General features: G+C 38.2%; 2 protein-coding genes across 2 annotated transcripts; both read right to left on the bottom strand.

The window, feature by feature from the left end:
* Positions 1 to 5,273: 5,273 nt before the first annotated feature.
* Positions 5,274 to 13,709, bottom strand: LOC139944123 (uncharacterized). The gene is made up of 8 exons (XM_071941086.1): positions 13,555 to 13,709; positions 11,799 to 12,086; positions 10,038 to 10,310; positions 9,467 to 9,660; positions 8,189 to 9,297; positions 7,658 to 7,749; positions 6,376 to 7,360; positions 5,274 to 6,034 (listed from the first exon to the last, which is right to left on the bottom strand). Exons 1-8 carry the CDS (start codon positions 13,599 to 13,601, stop codon positions 5,789 to 5,791), a joined length of 3,234 nt encoding a protein of 1,077 aa, XP_071797187.1. The 5' UTR covers positions 13,602 to 13,709; the 3' UTR covers positions 5,274 to 5,788.
* A 347-nt stretch (positions 13,710 to 14,056) lies between these two features.
* LOC139944053 (armadillo-like helical domain-containing protein 2) lies at positions 14,057 to 16,441 on the bottom strand. Its single transcript, XM_071941003.1, has 2 exons — positions 15,882 to 16,441; positions 14,057 to 15,287 (listed from the first exon to the last, which is right to left on the bottom strand). Exons 1-2 carry the CDS (start codon positions 16,093 to 16,095, stop codon positions 14,854 to 14,856), a joined length of 648 nt encoding a protein of 215 aa, XP_071797104.1. The 5' UTR covers positions 16,096 to 16,441; the 3' UTR covers positions 14,057 to 14,853.
* Between the last annotated feature and the right edge of the window lie 82 nt (positions 16,442 to 16,523).

The raw sequence follows: 16,523 nt of genomic DNA, 5'->3' as shown, positions 1-16,523 counted from the left end.
ATTTTCTATAGTAGATTAGGGAGTCCTAATGAAAATGGGAATACAAGTCTCTAAATACTTCACGTTCAAATTGTGTAAAAATATTTGTATGACAACATTTGAATCATGACGTCATTGGACTTTTAAAAAAAATGGATGTGTACATTCCAAAGAACCCTTAAATGCGTGAAAGCCTATTACGTCAATATTGCTTGAATGAGCAGAATTAATCCTGAAACCATACAATATAAAAAAAAAATATTATACAATATTTTCTGGACATTTAGAAACAACTTTTACATCTAAGTGACGTTTTAATACCCAGCATATGTCTAGCATACTTTGCTTTTATAAGGTACCCAAATTGGAAATAGCTGAGCTGTTAGTAGTGTGGAAACACCCACACTTTAAATATTAATATTAATATCACATTTCAAATTGTAAGATTTTAAAACAATGTTCAAACATGTTCATATCTCAATAAATAACTTGTACATCAATGTCTTTCTTTACATACCCAGCAATTGCCGCATAGATTATTCGAGTCCGTTAAAGACACTGGACAACTTTGGTTATTGTCATAATGACAGGAAAAACTCCCTGTTGCATAAAATTATGTGCTTTCAGATGCCCCAAGAAAAAAACACCCCGTTGCACAAAATTATGTGCTTTCAGATGCCCCCCCCCCCCAAAAAAAAAAGGCCTGAAGTCTATTTTGGGCTAGAAATCACATCTTTCTAAAAAGTTATACATTTTAATCTTCAGATGTGGTCGTTTCTTAAAACGTTCTTTACTATCTACAGCTCTCTGTTTCTCATTTCCAAGTGACTTGATGCTAATAATTATTTTGAGTATAATTGTCCAATGCCTCTACCCGGTGCAGGGTTGATATAATTATCTAGTTCTTATTTACCACCACATCATCCAATTTATACCGTTAAATTAATAGATAAATAAATTTGGGTCTAACCCCTGCTAGATAATGTGGAATGGTCCACTCTAGGGAATCAAGGAATTTGACTTCCCATAAAATCGCACTGATGTGCCACCATTATTGGCCCTTTCCCTCTTAAAGGGTTTTAAAATGTCAACTTCAATACTGTTTTGATATTATCATTTAAAGGTGCAAGCGAACTGAAAATTCTCTGCATAAAATAAACCGACAAACCATCCCTATTTTATTTATAAGGTCCCTATTGGAAGATTGGAGGATCACAAGTTGGACTTTGAACATGGAGTCTTTAGTTTATTTCGACATTAAAAAGGATGTATTTAGTGCACCCAGATGGAAGTTTATTAAATAATATACCAGTGGTCAGGCATCTCAGCTAAATACAACCAAAAGCATTGCTTAAATAAACCTAAATTGCTTTAGAAATAATGTATACAGAGGGCCTCCAAGGTCAAATTAAGTTTTGTGATGCACCCGTTCTCTAAAAGACAGAGTCCTAATGAAAATGAGGGGAACTTACAAGTCTCTTTATTATGGCCTCACGTTATGGTGTAGGCCTAGAATATCATTTCTTTCAAGGCGAAATTCGAACCATGATGTAATTTGACATCACCAGCAAATAATTATACCTGATATTTGAAAGAAAAGTTAAAGTATTCTGGTTTGAACTGGAATAAAGATCAAATTGGGTCACGTTTTGTATGGCGTTTGTTTAACTTTATACCCGACCTGTCCGATGATGTCAATAATTGTTGTAAAAATCTCACAAAAGTACACATGTAGTTTTTTTTACAAAGATTATTGTTTATATTTCTTTTGTAATTCTGAACTTGATGACGTCATCATGACATCATCAACGTTGCTGCCCTCTTGATTTTACGAGTTCCGAGAAAGAAAAAGAAGAAAAATAAGAAGAAGATGGAAAACTCCTTATCTTTGCGATTAGTGTGTACTGAGGTCTTTTAAATGCGTTTATAGTTTTTATACCAACACACGGGACCTACAGCTTTACGTCCCATACGAATGACGAAGTATTGATTTAGTGTCCTGCTTAATTAATGACCCAAGTGTCACGACTGAGACGCAAACCCACACTCTGCTGATCAGACAGCAGAGCTTGAGTTCGGTGCTCCCAACCGCTCGGCCACGGCCCTTTATCAAAGATAATATTTTCAAGCTATCACTACAACCTTTGGAAAGGTTATAAGCTTTTGAAAAATAAAATCAAATCAACAGAGGTAATTGAGGTATAATAAATATACATATTTTTTTGTCAACATTATTATTAATTTTCTATTGCCAAGCTATCACTACAACCCTAAGGTGATTAGCTTTGAAAAAGTAGAACATTATTAAATAAACAAATATATATATTTTTTTAAGTTTGATTTTATTTTAACATTATTGTTTTGGTAATTCTTTTTGCCAACCTATCGCTACTCTGGAAAGGACGATTCTTTTGGGCTATCACTTCACCCTCTGGAAGGTTGTAAGCTTTTAAAAAAGAAAGTGAAATCAACAGATGTAATTGAGGTATAGTAAATATACAATTTTTTTTGTCAACATTATTTTTGTTATTTTTTGCCAAGCTATCACTAGAACCTCTGGAAAAAGGTTATTAGATTTCTAAAAAGTAGAAAATGAAAAATTAAATAAATACATAGTTTTTTAAAGGTTTTTTTCTCATTATTGTTTGGGGGTAATTAATTTGCCAAACTATCACCATTCTGGAAAAGGTTGTTAGCTTTGAAAAGAAAAGAAAAGTGTAAAATCATCAACAACGTAACAATTACTTTTTTCAACATTATTTTTGTTACCTTTTTGCCCAACTATCACTACAACCTCTGGAAAGTATATTAGCTTTGAAAAAATGTATGCAATTAATAATAATACCTTTTCCCAATGTACTGGTCAACGCAGTAACGAATGACACTCGTGCAAATTATATTTTGTTTCTTCTAGTGCAGCTTTCATATGTGAATATAGTCGCTCTGCCAGACACATCAGGGCGAACCCATTCTCTTTGCGGTGTGTACTGAGGTCTTTAAATATTCGTTGATAGTTTTTATAACAACACACGGAACCTCCAGCTTTTCGTCCCATCCGCAGGACGAAGCTACGCTTACGTGTCTTGCTTAAGGACACTTAGTGTTGCGACGGACTCAAACCCACACTCTGCTGATCACATACAACAGAGCTTTTTCGTCAACATTATTTTTGTACTTTTTGCCAAACTACCACTACAACCTCTGGAAAGGTTATTTTTATAGCTTTGGGAGAAAAACAAATTAAGAAACAAATAAATGTTTTTTTTTTTTTGTTTTTTTTTTACATTTCTTTTCATTATTTATTTGCTAAACTGTCATTATTCCGGAAAGGTTGTAGATTTGAAACGAAAAAAGGTGTGAAATCATCAACAATGTAATTATTACTTTTGTCAACATTATTTTTGTAATTTCTTTTGCCAAACTATCACTGCAACCTCTGGAAAGGTTATAAGCTTTGAAAAAAAGGTATGAATCAAGAATTTAATTGAGGTATTACACTTTCCCAAACTGCACGCTTCAGTAACGGATGACACTCGTGCAAATTATTTTTTTCTTCTTCTAGTGCAGCCTTCATAGTTGAAGATAGTCGCACTGCCAGATACACTGGGGCGAACCCCTTCTCTTTGCGGTGTGTACTGAGGTCTTTTATATGCGTTGATAGTTTTTATAACAACGCACGGGACCTAAAGCTTTACGTCCCATGCGAAGGACGATGCAATGATTAAGTGTCTTCTAAATTAATGACACAAGTGTCACGACCGGGACGCAAACCCACACTCTGCTGATCAGATACAGCAGAGCTTGAGTTCGGTGCTCCCAACCGCTCGGCCACGGCCCTTTATCAAGGATAATTTTTTCAAGCTATCACTACAACCTTTGGAAAGGATAAGCTTTTGAAAAAGAAAATCAAATCAACAGAGGTAATTGAGGTATAACAAATATACATATATATATATATATATATATATATATATATATATATATTTACATTATTTGTTTGGTAATTTTTTTTTTTGCCAACCTATCGATACTCTGGAAAGGTTTTGAAATCGTCAACAATGTAATTATTCCTTTTTTTCCAACATAATTTTTTGTAATTTTTTGACCTATCATTATCAACCTCTGGAAAGGTTATTAGCTTTGAAAAAAAATGTATGGAATCAAGAATTTAATTGAGGTAATGGTTTTCTCAATGTACTGCAAGCTGTAGTCGCACTGTCAGACACATCGGGGCAAACCCTTTTTCTTTTCGGTGTGCTTATATTGAGGTATTTTATATGCGTTGATAGCTTTTACAACAACACATGGGACCTACAGCTTTACGCCCCATCCCTTACTTAAGGGCACTTTGGGACGGACTCAAACCTACACTCTGCTGATCACATACAGCGGAGCTTTTTCATCAACATTATCTTTGTCTTTTTGTATTTTCTTTTTGTATTTTTTTTTTTGTGCATTATTTATTTGCCAAACTATCACTACTCTGGAAAGGTTGTAGCTTTGAAACGAAAAAAAGATGTGAAATCGTCAACAATGTAATTTTTTCTTTTTTCATCATTATTTTTGTAATTTCTTTTACCAAACTATCACTACAACCTCTGGAAAGGTTATTAGCGTTGAAAAAAAGTATGGAATCAATAGTTTATTTGACGTATTTTGTTTAACATTTTTTAAATATGTTTTGTTTTTGCCAAACTATCACGTCAACCCGTGGAAAGGTTATTAGCTTCAAAAAAAAGTATGAAATCAAGCATTTAATTGAGGTATTGATTTTTCCCAATGTACTGCAAGCTGCAGTAAAGAATGACACACGTGCAAATTATTATTTGTGTCTAGTGCAGCCTTCATAGTTGAAGATAGTCGCACTGCCAGACACTCCGGGGCGAACCCTTCTCTTTGCGGTGTGTTTATATACTGAGGTATTTTACATGTGTTGATAGTGTTAATAACAACACACTGGACCTACAGCTTTACGTCCCTCCGGAGGACGAAGCTATGCTTAAGTGTCTTGCTTTAGGACAAAAAAGGAAGAAAAAAAATATATATATAAATAAATAAATAAATAAATAAATAAATAAATAAATAAATAAATAAATAAATAAATAAATAAATAAATAAATAAATAAATAAACAAATAAATAAATAAATAGATAGATAAATAAATAAATAAATAAATAAATAAATAAATAAATAAATAAATAAATAAATAAATAAATAAATAAATATATAAATAAATAAATAAATAAACAAATAAATAAATAAATAAATAAATAAATATTTGTTTGTTTGTTTTTTGTTTTTGTTTTTACATTATTTTTTTGTAGTTTACTTGCCAAACTATCACCACTCTGGAAAGGTTGTTAGCTTTGGAAAGAAAAAAACCGTGTGAAATCATCAACAATGTCATTGTTATTTATTTGTGTTGTGACCGATTCAAACCCACACTCTGCTGATTAGATACAGCAGAGCTTGAGTTTGGTGCTCACAACCGCTCTGCCGTTGCCCTTTAATATGGATGATTTGGCAACGCATGTAAATCCGTTCTGGGTGTTGATGAATGGGATGATAGAAGTTTATTGGTTTCTGACTTATTGAGCTAGGGTAAGGGTATTGTGACCATCTGGCGTCACACTTTGAGGCTCGTGAAACACACGCCAGAGATCTGCCATTGAGCTCACGCCCATAAATACCTTTGACCTCGCCTAATTTCCGTGGCATTCGCGGTTCTGGAGATTCACAGTTGAATCTGACTTACATGTGAATACATATAAAACCAATACCTGTCCTGTGGATAAGGACAAGGACCAGTCTAGGGCGAGACAGACCGTTTCTCCTCAACCGTCTTCCTCCGGCACAAAGTTCTGAGCTTCCTGTACACAAACCTCAGCTTGGGTCTGTTCGCCGGGTCTTCTGACGTGCATGCCGTTCCAATCCTAAAGAGAGAAGACAGTGACTCGACCTCATACGCTACAGTCGACTCGAACACCCTGCCGAGACTGTATATATCTGACTTGACGGTGAAGCCAGATAGACCTTCGACGACCTCAGGAGCAACCTGGACAAAATGCAAATCAGTAAAACATTATTTTGCCACCATCTTGGTAATGTTCCCTCTGTCTAACTATATGTAGTGGATGCTGATTTTCACTGTGCAGAAAGAAACCAAACTATTTGGCATTCAGCCTCTGATTGGCTACATTGATGTGAATGGAAGAGAATCAAGATGGCCAAACCATGATCAAGTTCATTCATTTTTTTCAAATCACAAAAGAGGGTGCTACTCATCCACAAGTTTTTAAAAAAGAAACAATTTGTTTGTTTAAGTGCCCTTCAACCAAGGGTCACACCAAGCTAAACAAATTACCCCACGTTTCGGCCAAGAACCATGGTATTTACCTGTGTTGCATTCTTGTAAACTTCCTGTTTCTCCGCGTAGGTCAGCGATTTTGGAAGAATTTGTTGGTCAATTCGCCGAGCACATCCCAGATCAATAATCTTCCCTGTCCAAGCCACTTTGGAACCAGCTGGATTCCTGCACACCACTATATTACCAGCATGTAGGTCATTATGTGTCCATCCAGCATTGTGTAGTGCCTGCAACCCAACCGTCACATCACGACACACGTGGAGCCACTCCACAGAGCTCAGCGGGTTCCGACTACTAAACCTTGCTTTATCAAAATTCTGCACTGAGTTTGGACTTCCATCGCCAAGAAGCTCAAGAGCGAAGGACTTGAAGTCGATGAGTCCTAGAAGCTTCGGGAGGAAGGGACAGTTGCCAACATCTCTCAGTGCAGTTACTTCGGTCAGCATGTCGACATCATATGTCACTCTAATTCGGTCACTCGTCATCTTCTTGACTGCAAGTAGGGTGCCGTCGCTACGACTACGCATCAGGGATACAATAGATGTACTACCTCTGCCTAAAACTACCTTAGCCCCGTTCCAGGACACGACATGCTCCAAGTCAGCAGCCTCAACGAATGGGTAGGAAGACATATCAGACAATCCTTTCTCAGAACAATGTGATGATAACTTCTCACATTTGTAAGTTTCAGCAGTCTTCACGGTTGGGGTACCATTATTAAGTCGTAGGAACTCACTGGGGACTATTAATGGTGCTAACTCTTTCTGCTTAACAGACTTAACAGACACGTCACACTCAGGTGCTACTGTTGCCACTGAAATATCCCGACTGTATTTCCCAATTATTTCATCCACACAACGTTTGTTATAATCCTTTGAGCGTGATGAGCGCCCGGTGCTGTCCTCAGCATCAGTGTGTTGTTTCTTGCTGGATTTTGTGTGACGCTTGCCGCGGCACTTTTTCGCCTTTGAGCTGCTCGATTTTGCAGGCGATTTCTTGGACAGAGATGGTGACCTTGAAAAGTTGATGAGAAAACGTTATTTTTATTTTTAAATAAAATGCTGAGAAATTTGTTGAGGATTTGTGTATTTATGTTTTGTATAGCTCTTTTTTCTTTATGCAGTAATACTTGTGAAGGCCACTTTAATGTGGGTTACATCAATCAACTTTCTTATCCAAGGGCCGTTGCCACCTACTCCTGGGACTGAAACAGGGTTACCCCTTTACAATCATGGAACAGCAGAAAACACTACCTCCAAAACTTAAATAAGTTGAGAGTTTCAATCTGAAATGAATCTTCACCAAACTTACATTTTAATGTCTGACTCCGGTTCTGGAGTTGCCTTCACATCAAGAAACTCACTCAGCTTTTCGGCTGCAATGGCAGCATTCTCATAGACTTCCTGGTTTTCCAAACACAAAGAAAGAAAGAAAGAAAGAGCAGAAAAAAGCTTACTCATAAGTTAAACTTTAAAAAGTGGACTTGTACGTTTGAAAAAGACAGCATGTCCTCCCACAATGTTGGATTTAAAAGTAGTGTCGAGACATAATTTTAATATGAAGTATTATTTTCTTTATGGGAAAATGGACGAATAAAGTTTCCAATCGTGTCCTTGGGTCGATTTCACCAACAGCCAGGACTAGTCCTAACTTGGAAATAGTCTCAGGAAATAATTTTTTTTTTTGGCTATAGTAAGGACAAGTAACTCGTCCATACTCGAGATCATTGTGCAACCCACTACAGTGCTTTAAGACGGCTATTATTATTTCATTTGATCAACATGTTCAATTTTTACTTCAAATAAAAAATAAATAAAAAATAAACTGTCTAAATCAACTCACAGCATTTTTCTGTTCCCGTAAAAAGAAGCTATAAATCGATACATCTGGACCTTGCGAGGATTTCTGTTCTTTGATGTCATCATCTGATGAAGAGGTTCGTTTTGGTGACGAAGTGCCACAGCTGGCTGCAGCATCTTTGTTTTCCACACCAGTTTTCAATCTGTCATTACGAACTCTCACTGTATTCTGTTTAAACTGAGAGGACGAGTTGTTTTTAAACAGAGATGACGAGTTGACTTTAGTGTAGGCGATGGCTGGCAAGATGGAAGTTGATGGCCCATTGTTCAAAGATGGAGGACGTACATCTTGACATTTCGAGGGCGGGGACGTGACAGTGGTGGAAAAGGCATCATTTATCAGACAGATAGCTGGCAGACAACCTGGTGAGTCCTCTTGTTCCTTGGTGTAAGTTGATGAAGAGAGCTTTTTCAAATCTTGACATTTTCTCTCGTTCATCTTTGGTGATGAGAAGGTGGCAGTTTGGAAAAAGGTATCACTTTTCAGACAGATTTCTGGCAGACAATGTTTTTGTTCCTTGATGGCATCATCTAACATGGTCTTTGTTGATGAAGTTACCATGGCTACCGCATCTTTGTTCTCCTTCTTGTGTCCTCTTTCTTTGCGTCTTTTTGTCTTCTGTTTCTTGGACTTAGACGACTTGTGTTTAGGGGTGTCAATGGATGGTAGAAGAGAGGTCTGTGGTTCATTGATCAAACCTGATGAGCTTTCAGTTTGACACTTTTTGCCACTCTTCTTTGTTGGCGAGCACACCACAGATTGGGAGACGATGTCACCTTTAAGGCAAATTGGCGGCAGGTGCTCATTCTTGGCGATACCTCTCATTGGTGGCAGCTGTTTTGGCACGGTAAAGGATGGGGAAAGGATCTTATGAAGAGTGGACTCTACTACTGTGTGAATCTCATCCTCATTCTCAGGTAATCCTTTAGGGTTCTTGGAGGGAGTGTCGACGGCAGGGAAAGTAGCACCCCGTGCTGCAGGAGTTGGTACAGTAGGGTTATTACCACTTACAACAGCAACGCATCGCATTGGTCTGCGGGTTGCCTGGCCTTTTCGGTGGTTGGGTTCTTTTGGTGGTGCTGGCTTGAACTCTGTGGGAAATACATAAGCAAATATAATCCAAGTTACTGGTCTGATTACCTGTACTAAGGAAGTAATTTATATAGTAACATTGTAATATCTTGAATATTTAATGTAGAGTTTATTTGCTAAACGTATTTTATTTGTCGAAAGATGATCAGTTAATCGTTTATAACTAACCAACATCTCTGCTACTTTGCTTGGAAACAAAAGTGCCTTCTTGGTTCCTGGTTCGACATTCGTTCTGTTTATCGAATGCTTTGGGTGTTGTATCCGTGGACTCTGGTGTATTGTTGGATGACAACATAACAGTCTTCTGTTGACGCTTGGGCATGAGGAAGGTTCGAATCCGCTCTTTCCATGGCTTACGGGACCTTTCGACAAGATAAACATAGGGGTGATGGTTACAGGATAGGGACCTGGGGCATCAGTTAAAAGTTGAATAAGTATTTTAAAGCTTTCAGAAGGGGTTCAGAGGAGTCTGGAGTGGGGGAATGTTTCAGGGTGTTTAAAAAAATGAAACATAAAATGAAGACCACGGAATGAAATTGTTACCAGAGTCTCAAAAACATACTTCAAGTTCTGAGAATTTCTGAAAGTTATAAAGGTATTGCAGATGCTATGACACTGCTAGGCATTTGCTTAGCTATTGAAGTAATATTTGGGTAGAAATGAAAGCTTTATAGTGAGAAACACTCGTCAAAAACTGGGTTTGATTTTAAAAGAGAAGTATTTCAGTTCATGTATTAACCTGTCATTGGTTGTAAGAATTGTCTGCTCTTGGTCGACTAATGGTAAGTTAGTCTTTGCACAAGCCGTAGAAACCGAACCAACACGTTCATTGTTGGCTGGTGTTTGATGATACGGTTTGCTCCCTGCATGCTGGTCTCCACTCAAGAAGATCGAAGGGAACAACATCGTGTTGTATGCCGCATCTGTGGCAGTGCTGGAGGTCGACTCGTCCAAAGGATGGACCTTGCCAATACGGCGGGGACACAACTTGGTCCGTAGGGGCAGGAGAGGCCTGTGGTGAACATAGCAAGTTTATGTGTGGTTAATTTTATTAAAATGACGATGGCTGAGGCAGGCTAGTCGAAACGTCGAGAACAATGAAGAGCTCACTTCGCGACCATGAAGTTGATATTGAGAAGTCCCCGCAAAGCCGAGAGTAGTCCAGGCCGATTTCAACTATGGGGCATACCCCTCGACCAATGCCCCAGTCCCATAGAAGCGCTAAGCAAAGGAGCTCAGCACTACAAATTCTGCTAAACCAAAATAAAGTTACTATCCAAACTTTTATATCACATGTCCAATTTAAAACTGTTATTTTGCTAAACTCTGCTTAGCAGACAATTATAGACAATAATTATTTTCTGCACTTCTCAGACCAGAGTTGAAGGCAACGTTATACAAGTTTGTTTGAGATCAACTTCATCAGCAGCAATTTTGTTAAAGTAGGAGTGGGTGATGTTAACTCAAAACACAAATGCTTTCATTAATTTAATACAATGAAAAAGTGAAATAAGCAAATCGGTATGAAGGTTAACATTATCACCCATTACATTTAAAAGCAAATTAATCAAAATAATGTATACAAATACAAACGACTGGTGCGAAGGGTTATTTTTCCTTTATTTGACTGCACCTCACGGGGGGGGGGGGGGGGCGGCTAATATATTTTACAACTTCTTTTGTTACAGTTCAATTCCATGGGAGATTTCACATCTTTTAAATAATTGAGCTCTAAACAAAATAACGGAAACGTACAACAATTAATATACAATTCATTTTATTGATTATGAATTTTTTTTAAGAATTAAAGACTAGCAAAGGAATGTTTTAAACCAAAATAGGCCAATAAGAACAAATTTAAAAGTCAATACCTGACGACGAAAGAAAACAAATGATACAGAGATACAATTCTTAAAAAGTATAGTATTTCAAATTTTCAATAGAGAACAAATTTTGAAAATGAAATTTCTTCTGAAATTTGTCCCCCAGAGATTCTGTCCCCCAATATGGCGAACTGTGAATGACCTTCTCTTGATATAGCGCCTTCTTTGAATCATCCTCCTTCAGAGCTCATGAGATGGGCTTTTAAAAGTCTTGTCATAATAAAATAATATTATTCTTAGGGTGAACTTCCTTATACTTCATTTTCATCTCTGTGAACATGCTTTGTGTTTACCTCCTGGGATTCCTGGTCTAAAAATTGCATAAAGTTCTTAGAGTTTGAATTTCGGATGTAGGAACATACGAGATCGGTGTTATTGAGCATACCCACAGTCTAACTGATATTATCCCCTTTGTTCTAAGGTTTGTCGGTACAAAGACCTACAAACAATTTACTTTCAGAAAAGTTGTCAATGTTTGAGCAGTGGATGTCATTGTTATCTACATTGATTTTGCTGTCATGCTGCCAATGTTGTCCATTCGTTGAAACGATTTTAAATTGTCAATTTTTTTACGAGCTTTTACTTCTAAAATAAACCATGCAATAAAAAAATCCTACCTCGACTGCGGTCCTTCTACGAGCGGTGGTTTGGCACAGCGCCCGTCTCCCACCGGGTTGTAAATCCAACCACGGTAACCCTCACCTCGTGACACCGAGTCAGTGCGAGCTGCCTGGACGGTGTTTTGCTCACCCTGCCCGGTATCACCTCTCATCAGCTGGAGCCCTCCTCCCGGTAAATCCACGCTGATACATTCTCTCTCGGAGGTTTTATCTCCGCCTCCTATAGCCGAGAACTCATTCTCGACATCATCCGACACGAAAGTCTCCACTTCCGTACTCATGTTTCTGTAGGTGAACAGAGATTACCAGGGCCATGTTGATAGTTTGCATCCAAAAGATAATATAAAACAAACACAATAAATGGTACGGTGCCTAGGTCTATCTTAGAAGTGAAAAAAAAACTCAGTCGGGATGAGAGATGAATCAAATGGTCCTCAAATTGAACTTTCGTAGTAAAATTGTTAAGCTTATTGGCCTCTCAAAGAGTATGACAATGTTACTCGTGAAACCATCTCATCAGTGCAGCACCAGGGACCAATTTCATAGAGCTGCTTAGGAATGCAAAGTTGCTAAGCATAGGCAAATTACGCTAACCATTATTAACTATCAGCCAAGCTATCACGTCAAAAGTACAACTGGTATCCTACTCACTGTCTGCTTTGCAGTAAATTGTTAAGCAACATTCTCTGCTTAAGCAGCTCTGTGAAATTGGGTCTCAGAGCTATAAGCAGAAAATTTATCGCTTACAAATTTTCTGCTAAGGAAAACTAAGCATACTAACAGTTACAGATTGTACATGTACATGCATCATGGCTGGTATTCTTATAGTAAGCATAATTTGTTTAACTTAAATAAGAAATTGGGCTCTGGTTACCATAACGCGTATTTTATACGTCTCTTTGAAAATGTATGCATGACGTCATAATTCTTACTCAAAATGAGGCCGTGGGCGCACGGCCACCACCACTTGCAGTGGCTGTGCCTATGGCCTCGTTTGGGGTTAGCATTGTGACGTTCCTCATGCATAAACATAAAGAGACCTCTTGCACATGTATGGAGCAGAATGTCAACCTGCAAACACACGCGTCATAACGAACAATTCTCAGCCAATGGCAGGCCATCATTTTTGGTATCAGTGACGGGCGCCGTGGTTTAAGATTGTGACGTCATAATTATGCAAGGGTTGTATACAGTAGTTAAAAGATAAACACATCTACTAATATATTATTCATGATTATGTAAAACTGAAACCTAGCTATGTAAATTTCTGGTTTTTATGCAGTAATGGAGCGTGTGTGGCGGAGAGAGACATTAAAACAAATTCACATTTTCTTTTATTTTGTAGGTCACAAGAGCCAGTTTCACAATATTATTAGTCTGGGTTGGTCCAAAAACACCAAGTGTTTTTTATATAGATATCTTTTTTATAAAAGGCTCACTTTCATATTGTTGTTTGAAGCCCACTTTTGTTTAATTTCAGGGTTAGAAATATATCTTGAAAAGGGACATTAACAATAAAACAGACAAGCATACGGACATTAAGGCACAATAATGTTGGAAAAAATTGACATAATAAGACAGAATAAGCTCAAGTGGAGCAACAAATATTAAGCGTAAATGTACAAAGATAAAAAAAAAGTTTTTTTCTGTACTATCCCTTTGCATCATCGATCCCCCGCTACTGAGGCATTTTTGTAAACAATATTGTATAAAATGGTAATTTTGTTTGACATATTTGGGAAGATTTTCTTACCTGATTCTCTCAGAAACCAATCCCGCGTAGTTAAACATCTTGTTCATCACTGAAGTATTCACTCAAAAAGTATCTCAAAAGACAATTTTCTCTGTGAGAAATTTCTGCAACTTTGCATTAGAAATGCGCCGAAACAAAAAACCTGTGTTGACCCATCAAAGAGTAAACTCAGACAAACTTCTTTGTTGATTTTACCACCGCGTGGCGGCAGGACGTTCTTCGAGTATGACGCCATGTTGATTGTGACGCAGTGTGACAGTGCGTTTGGGATTGTTACGTCTTACACACGCGCTTGTTACTGCCGTTTCCTTAATGGTAGATTGCGAAAGTTTGTTGCCCTTTGGCGGCATTGTTGCATTAAAAAATGCAGATGATTATTATTTATTTATTTATATAGACAGGGTATCCTTGTCAGTGTTCAACTACTAGGCTATCCCTTAGGGCCACGTGTAACAAGCAGTAAAACAAGTAAAATTTGTAAAATACAAGGCAAAAAGATGTTTTATTGTTCCTGTGCGTGTATATACACCACTCTTTAAAGCAGGTATAGCATTGATCACTGGCTGGTGAAGATCAGCACAAAATCAAACTTTTTACAGTACATTTTCTTATAAATCAAGTTGGACTCAATCGAGCCTTCAAACTTGAACTCCATTTTAGATTACATTTCTGTGTTTAATCACCAAATTTGAGGCAACCTATAATAGTATACCATTAGGCCTATATACACTTTGTTACAAGTGCTTGACTCTGAGGCAGTATAAACTATCAACACTTCCGGGTCAAAGTTGACCAGGACCCAGGTCTCTTGGGTTTCGACCAATTTCTTGGGCAGTATGACCGGGGATCGATGTCACAAAGTGACACAGAAACGGGTCGAAATGACGCATCATAACTCGAGTTAAAATCCTATTCTAAAACCCTTTCCGTGTCAGCCTGATCCGGACTGGGTCAGCTCTTTCTGGGACTCAGAACCCGACTAAATTCTGACCCGGGACTTTGTTTTAATTTAAACAATCTCCATCTATATAGGGCCCAATTTCATAAAGCATGTAAGCAAAAAATAATTCTAAGCACAGATTGCTAATAGTAGGAACACAGATAAATTTAAATGTCCTTTTTATTACTTCTTTAAATATTATTATATGGCTTTGTACCGTTTTCATGAAGTATGGAAATAAATATGAGTTTGAATTGGATAAAAAAAAGACCCTAAATTGAACAGCCCGACTTTGATAAAGTTTGCATGGTTGTGGCTGAGCTCAGCTTTATGAAATTGGCCCCAATCATGATGACGTCTTATTTTTTCACATTTAAGTCCACTGTGACATGACCCAAGAAGTCCCTGAGAACAGCAGCGTAGTTCCTTGGCCACCCTTTCCAAGACTCATTCTCAAGCTCTTCCAAAATCTCCTTGAAACTCCCGCTATCCCCGTCCGACCATTCCATCAGAGTACGAAGATAGCTCATTCCAGACGAGCAGAGTACGACCAAGGCGTAGCAGCACCACCGCACCAGGCGCGGCTCGCTTTCATTCGCCTGGATTAACCTCGCGAGGTCCGGGGTGAGGGCAAGGCTTTCGGCACGCTGGCAGTTGTCTCGGTGTGCCCGGCAAATCTCACTCAGAGATTTTACAACTTGTGTCTTGAGCGAGGGTGGGCTTGTGTCATCTTTGAGTATTACAGACAGGGTTTCGAGGTAGGAACCGGTAAATTTTGCCACATCTGTACCACCTAAAATGAAGGAAAGTGAATTATACAAATGACAAAAAAGACACATACATTTTTTAAGAAAATGCCTGTGGCCTTAAAGTAAAATGTGGCAACCAAATTTGATAACATTATTGCGGGTATTTGTGTTGATGTAAACAACAGGATTTGGGAAAATACCTTTTTGTTCATTTAGTGCAGCCTTTACGTGCAGTGTGTCTTTCATGCGTTGACAGTTTTGTAACAACACCTGGGATCTACCTACTTTTCGTCCCATCCGAAGGATGGAGCAACGTTTAAGATCATGAGTCATTCTTAAGGACACAAGGGTCACCACCAGGACTTGCCTGCTGATCTGATACAGCAAAGCTTGAGTTCAGTTCTTACAACCCGGCCACACTTCCATAAAGAACAAACTATCCATTTTAATGAAGTCCAACTGTAGTCTGACTATCTTCCTTGGAAGTTGGCCCTGCCAGTTATGTTGCCACCATGACCAATTAAGAAATTACTATAGCCCTACGTCAGGGGGGTGCATTGGACACTTGCATCCTGGGCTCGCAAGGACTCTATATTTATGTCAACCACTTTCCATATAGTCACACAACTCGCACCCACCTGTATACGCCAAATGCCCCATCTTCCGTATAGCTTGAACCTTCACATCCACGTCCACACCGTCTCGAAGCTGTGATGCACACATCATTATGTCTTTCTTATATAAGTTAGGCTCCTCATCCCATGGCTGCTCCCCTGCTTCTCCATGTGAGGCTAAGGTATGCCATGTCTTCTCAACGCTCTCAACGAACACTCTACGCATGGATTCAAACATGGCTAGCTCCCTGACACTTCAATTCCTCACAGAAAGAACTCATTCAAACAACAAACTCGGCATGTGATTTTTTTTAGGCACGATATTGCACAAAGAGTTTCAAACACTGCGTCATCCAGTGAACCACGCGCGCGTTGTGAAGTCTATCCGTTGAGTTCCACACTGAAATATATAAATTAAGTTAAGGTTTTGATTTTGATTTGTGTTTTTAGCTATTTTCGTCTGCTCGATCCAATGTAGGATGGCAGCTTCAACATGTCTCTAATATTTTGGCGCTTCATGATTGTTTCTCTATAGTTAAATTAGCTGTTTCCCTTGTTTATTTTTTCCAGTTGTCCATGTAATCTAACTGCTGGTCAAGCAGCTTCTTTAAAAAGCTGACAAAATGAGGTAATTCGTCTTTTCAAACGCACGCGTCCAACTAGAAG

This window comes from Asterias amurensis, chromosome 11 (genome assembly GCF_032118995.1).
Source record: "Asterias amurensis chromosome 11, ASM3211899v1".
Taxonomy (NCBI): domain Eukaryota; kingdom Metazoa; phylum Echinodermata; class Asteroidea; order Forcipulatida; family Asteriidae; genus Asterias; species Asterias amurensis.
Note: the sequence above shows the minus strand (reverse complement) of the source record. Positions and strands in the feature narration are given on the sequence as shown.

Bases quoted from the DNA above. Each gene is read 5' to 3' on its own strand.
- LOC139944123 (XM_071941086.1), bottom strand. From the start codon at position 13,601: ATGAACAAGATGTTTAACTACGCGGGATTGGTTTCTGAGAGAATCAG. The intron at 7,361-7,657 runs GTAAGTTTGGTG...CAACTTTTCAAG, and splicing joins CCGGAGTCAGACATTAAAAT to GTCACCATCTCTGTCCAAGA. The intron at 6,035-6,375 runs GTAAATACCATG...CATTTTGTCCAG, and splicing joins TTTACAAGAATGCAACACAG to GTTGCTCCTGAGGTCGTCGA.
- LOC139944053 (XM_071941003.1), bottom strand. From the start codon at position 16,095: ATGTTTGAATCCATGCGTAGAGTGTTCGTTGAGAGCGTTGAGAAGACA. The intron at 15,288-15,881 runs GTGGGTGCGAGT...CCTTCATTTTAG, and splicing joins GGGGCATTTGGCGTATACAG to GTGGTACAGATGTGGCAAAA.